This window comes from Vitis riparia, chromosome 11 (genome assembly GCF_004353265.1).
Source record: "Vitis riparia cultivar Riparia Gloire de Montpellier isolate 1030 chromosome 11, EGFV_Vit.rip_1.0, whole genome shotgun sequence".
In the NCBI taxonomy this organism is placed as follows: domain Eukaryota; kingdom Viridiplantae; phylum Streptophyta; class Magnoliopsida; order Vitales; family Vitaceae; genus Vitis; species Vitis riparia.
The window spans coordinates 16,121,739-16,127,230 of NC_048441.1; the positions used below are offsets into that span (position 1 = coordinate 16,121,739).

Consider the following 5,492-nt stretch of genomic DNA (forward strand, 5'->3'; position numbering starts at 1 on the left):
CCCTCGACGCTCCATGGCTTGCAATCACCATCAACTGCGTCTCTGCCACTCTGTCCGAAGCTCCATTGCTTCTCTCTCCTCTCCTCTTCTTCCAATTAGACTCACCCTTTCCTCACGCACCTTGGCTTCCACTCCAATTAGGGTTGGCTCTCCTTCCGTCTCCGCCACTTGTTTCACTTGGGACGACGTCGTTCGAATCTCCGACTCCCAGTATTCTTCGCGACACTCGTCTGACCTTCAAGGCTTCTTCGAGAAGATCAGAGTCTGCAATCGCGGCTTAGTATCTCTCACACACTCTCTTTCTGTCTCTCTATGTATATGTGTAACACGTGTGGTTGCCGAGAAAAGCAAGGAAAAGAAAATTAAAGTTTGAACTTTTGTTTTAAATTGTTATGGTCTCTGAGCAGAATGGGAGAAGCAGTAAATCCGTGTTAGAATCAATTAGGGGGAGGTTTTTGGATAAATGATCAAAATCCCGAGATTTCAAAATTTAATTTATTTTCCCTTCGTTTTCTTAGTGACCAAACAGAGCATCTAAATCTGTAATTCTAGAGAATCTAAGTCGCTAATTCTTAAGTGAAATTACTTGTATGAATATCATTCGAGTTGTATCGGAATCAATTGAGTGGGGGTTTTTGGTTGTGATGAGAATTGGGAGATGTCATAACTTACTTTTATTTTCCCTACATTTTCTCATTAGCCATACCAAATCAGTAGTTCTTGATTGAAATTTCGTGCAGGAAAAGCAATCGGACTTCCTTCCATTTGTCATTGAGGACCAAACCGTCGGCTATATTCATAAAGGGTAACATCACCATCTATTATCTTAATTATGTAATACTTAATGAGTTAATGACTTGATTGATAACTTGTAGTTTAAGTTCCAACACAATTTGCACAGCTGAAAGAGCGGCCATTACTAGGTGCATTGGTAACTTTTGGGTTGTCAAGTGAAGTGAGCAACTGCAGCTTGACATTTTGCACAACCACTTTATTGAAAAATGCTGAATTTAGGTCCATTACCAGTTTTTGAACCTCTCCTAAATTCATAAAAAATGACCTGCACTCGCTAATGGGCCTCTTTTATTTATTGGTGTTGAATTTAGGTCTAGAAAAACTTGAACAGTATGTTTGTATTAATGAATGCATTTTGACTTTGTGCAGTTTTTTTGATGATCACTTAAAGAGATTTTCTAATGTGTTTATTTTCACCCAAGATAACTCCCATATAATGCTACACCCAGTACTGAGGACACCCAATGAAAGGACTAGAGCGGTTGGAGATGTAGTTAAATGCTTAGGGGAAGAACTGATTCCAGGTATACGGAAGGAGGTACTACTTCAGATCACTAAAATGATTTATTGGTTCTCATCTTTCCTTCAGTGAGTGGATTTGTGTTATCAAATGCTTTGGTTTGCTTAGTTTGGATCTGTTTACTTCCGATTGTGTATTATATTGTTGAAACTTTTTGGAGCTCAAGTTTTTTTTTTCTTTCTTTTTTTTTGGACTTCGTTTTTGTTTCATTGGTGAATTATTTTTGACATTGGTTTTCTTCAGCTATATCCTGTTGCATCATCCTTTGGGGCACCGGTGTTTTTCTTGCTGGAACGTGCAGCAGCTCCTTATTTTGGGATAAAGGTCGGTCATGCCTTTGTATATTGTATTGAAATTGCTCCCCCTTTTGGAGCCACAAACTAAAATGAGATAATTTAAGCGTTCATTACCAGTTTGTGATGTTGGGCATTGGAAATATCAAGACACTAAATAGTGAATTTCATCTTGGTTATTATAATAAGTTTCACATTGTTCTGATTTTGATAGTTAACCTATTATTAGTGTTAAAGTAAAAAAAATAAGAATAATGAAATAAAGTACGAAAATATGGAGTTGAGACCTGAGATGTTCTTTTTCCTCTATGCTCTAGTGGTATTGTCTTTGAGTGCCAAAATCATCATGGACCATGGCTTAATTCAGCGGTTGTTTGGACATCACTAACCTAAGAAAGTGGTTTTGGCTGGTAGTGCATAATAACTCTTAAACCACTGAAATTATAATTGTGATGCATGTTCCTTAATCAATCTGTTGCACGGAAGCATTTTTCTGTTTTTTTCATTTTTCATATTACTTATATTTCCCAATCTATTGAACAAAGCCTATAAAAGTGGTGTTGGCTAGTTGTGCATAAGGAAACTATAAATGAGCTATTCATCAAGCATATTATTTTATAATATGGTAGTATGCATTGCAGAAAATTTTCTGAGAGCTTAGACCATGTTAGTGCCATATTTTTCTAAATGTCGATTTTGGTGATTTCCCTCTTTTTGGTCACCCTCCTTTAATAACCATAAGTCAGCTAGTCTTCAGTGTGGCTTACATCATGGTGAATTGTCTTCGCTTTGTTGTAGAAATATCATCTTGTCATGGTCTCACTTAAATTTTATACTTACACAATTTTGGAAATAGTGTATAGTGAGTCCTTTGTCCAAAGGCCAAGGGTAAATCCACATGTTTTTGCTAAAAAAAGATGGTGCAAATTTTGATTGTATACCATAGAGGTGAAAGGTTGTGCATCTCCTCTTTGATTATTTCTACATGTATTAATTGTGGATTGTATATCTTCTTCCATGTAATTCTCACCTTGTTACATCTAATAAAAGGTTGAAAAACATTCAATCTTCACATATGGTAAGATATACATTTTTCTTGTATCAAAGGCTGTCTGACAAATGAATCCAAGGTATTTTATGTTTATATGCTGATTATTGTACCCTCCACCTTATGTTTTCACCTTTAAATGCTTTTGGAAGAATAGAGTTATGGAGTTCACATGAATGGCTACACAGAAAGAAACGGGCAGAAATACTTGTGGATAGGCAAGAGAAGTCAAGTGAAGCCCACTTATCCAGGAATGCTTGATCATCTAGTTGCTGGAGGACTGGTATGTAACAGCCTTTTACCTTTGCATATAATGACAGTTCTTCTTCTTGCTTACCAATCATTACCCAGTTCTATGTGCTCTCATAAGTAATTCAATGCATTGTGGCCTCATAAAAGGGCTTTCTATGTCCCATTGTGTTACATTCCTTCTGATAAAGGTCATAGCCTAATGGCATCTCAAAGGTCATGACTTAAATCCCTTGCATGGATCATGCAAGAAATCATGTTTGTCTGCTTTTATACATAATAATGAATCAGAGAGTTTTATGATCCATACCATTCATGGGGAGAAATAAGGTTTTTCCATTCTTGTAAAGGTTTTAGGATCCATTGAATGAAAAATATTCTATAAAATATGCAATTAACATGTTCATCTGTTTGTTAAATCGTGCTGCTCAAAGCATTATCTAGATGTCAGTTTCACATTTATATCTTAAGTATATAACTAAAGGGGAAAGACAAGAAAATTCCGGGTGGGCATTGTATGGCTGCCCATTTTCTGCCTGGATCTTTGTTTTTCCATTATGCAGGCTATCAGAAGCTGGCTATATAAAATTATTTGGCTGAGCAATCAACAAAATTTCAATTTCATGTACAATAAGAGCATTTGCCCATTTTTTTTCCGAGGCAGTTCTGTATCTCTTACTTTGTTGATCAAAATTGCAGCCTCATGGGATAGCCTGTAAGGAGAATGTTATGAAGGAATGTGAAGAGGAAGCAGGAATCCCCAGATCAATGTCTAAAGAGTAAGTTTTCCTTTGCCATTGAACCATGACTTGTCCAACTGGCTTTGGTAAAAGAGAAAAAAAAAAAAAAAGCGACAGAAAGAAAGACAGTGCTTAAAAGTACTTGGTCAAACAATTTTAAGCATTTTCTTTTCCTTTTTCCATATTCATCATATGGCTTATAGAGGCTAGGAAGTTGATATTTGGTTTGTCAAATATATATCCTTGATTTGCATTAGATTTTTTCATTCCGACTTCTCTGCCTCTCTTATTTTCTTCTTCATTTACAATTTATAGTACTGACAGAACATGTTTGACTCACAGAGCTGTACCAGTTGGTGCTGTCTCATATGGTGACATTGATGGGTATAGATACAAGCGAGATGTTTTATTTTGTTATGATTTAAAACTCCCTGAAGATTTCATTCCTAGGAACCAAGGTAAACATATTGATGCTCAGATTTCATCAATTGTCATCACAACCTCATTCTTCTTCACTTTAGAAATTGTAAAATTGCAACTCAGTCTTGGAGCATTTGCTTGTTTCCATTTCATTTGGAAGTTATTAACTGCAATGTTTTTCTTTGGATTCAATCCATCCCCCTTAATGGCTTCTTAAACATGTAACAGATGGAGAAGTGGAGAGCTTCAGATTGATCCCTGTGTCACAGGTTGCAGATGTCGTACGGAGGACACACTTTTTCAAGTCAAACTGTTCTCTTGTCATCATTGATTTCCTGTTTCGCCATGGGTATAGCTTTTTCTCTATTCCTTCTCTTATTTTTCTCCTGCTTTTGTGTGAATGAATGGAAACAATTATTATTTGGCATATATCATGGCACGCGCCAGGACCCACTCTATAGGCATAATGGTCATTTTACATTTCAAGCATGGAGAGTCAAAATGGGAATGACTCAAACAATCGTCTTGTAATAGGAAAGTTACCTATTACCAAATTCATGTTCAGAGCAAGTAAAAACATACTACTTTCATTTGAAACTTCAAAAAATAAAATAAAATAAAATTAAAAAATCCTCTAAAAGTATTAAACATTTTGCTATTTTCAGAACAATTTCAAACTTAAAACTTATTAAGAAGCTAATTAGACAATTTAGAATAAAAGAAAGAATTGGAATTTATACTGAATGAAGCTAAAACTTATACTAATGCATCACTCATTTATCTTCAACCTTAACTAAATCAAAGTCCTAATAAGATCATAACCTAGTGTTCTAGCCTAGAGTAGACAATATTTACATGGAAGAGAATAGGTTGTTACATACCATCTTCAGTACTAGTTGCTTACTAAAGATACTAAAGATATTGGAAGTTGTGTCCATTGTAAAGCACAATGAGTTATTTTGATCCAGTTTTTTAGCAGACATAAGAAAAAATGTTCCAACAGTTTGCTTATTTCAATTATTTACTTCTCATATTTGCAGGTATATTGGCCCTGATAGTTTAGGATACTTGGAGCTACTTCAGAGCTTGAGGAGCAGAGATTGCTCGTAAACTCGTAATATGACACATTTTCCTTGTCGCATTTTCTCAATCTTCCCTTTTTGTTTTTTTGTTTCTTTTAGCTATTATTATTATCTTTAATAATTGTAGGGGAAGCTCAGACAACCTCAGAATCAACAGAGGAACTATATGAAATAGCAGGGAAGTTGATTGATATTAATTTGTGAAAATTGCATCACAGTAAATATAACTTTCCTTGTTAACCTCACTGGATTTCCTGGTCACTTAGACCCAGAAACCTACTGCTATTACATAAAGCAGAAATAGGACTTGCCCCAGAGATTCTTACTCTCTGATTATTTATTTTA

The 5,492-nt window shown here is 35.4% G+C and overlaps 1 protein-coding gene across 3 annotated transcripts; it reads left to right on the top strand.

Annotated features, from left to right (window-relative positions):
* On the top strand, nt 1-5,492 carry LOC117924854 (nudix hydrolase 20, chloroplastic-like). Of its 3 annotated transcripts, XM_034843565.1 has the most exons (10): nt 1-280; nt 741-805; nt 1,165-1,333; nt 1,559-1,639; nt 2,814-2,939; nt 3,605-3,684; nt 3,988-4,103; nt 4,294-4,414; nt 5,106-5,179; nt 5,275-5,492. In XM_034843565.1, exons 1-9 carry the CDS (start codon nt 14-16, stop codon nt 5,173-5,175), a joined length of 1,095 nt encoding a protein of 364 aa, XP_034699456.1. In that variant the 5' UTR covers nt 1-13; the 3' UTR covers nt 5,176-5,179; nt 5,275-5,492. The 3 variants fall into 3 exon arrangements, with proteins under 3 accessions (XP_034699456.1, XP_034699455.1, XP_034699457.1); XM_034843564.1 differs by having other exon boundaries at nt 5,106-5,492; XM_034843566.1 differs by having other exon boundaries at nt 1,165-1,319; nt 2,845-2,939; nt 5,106-5,492.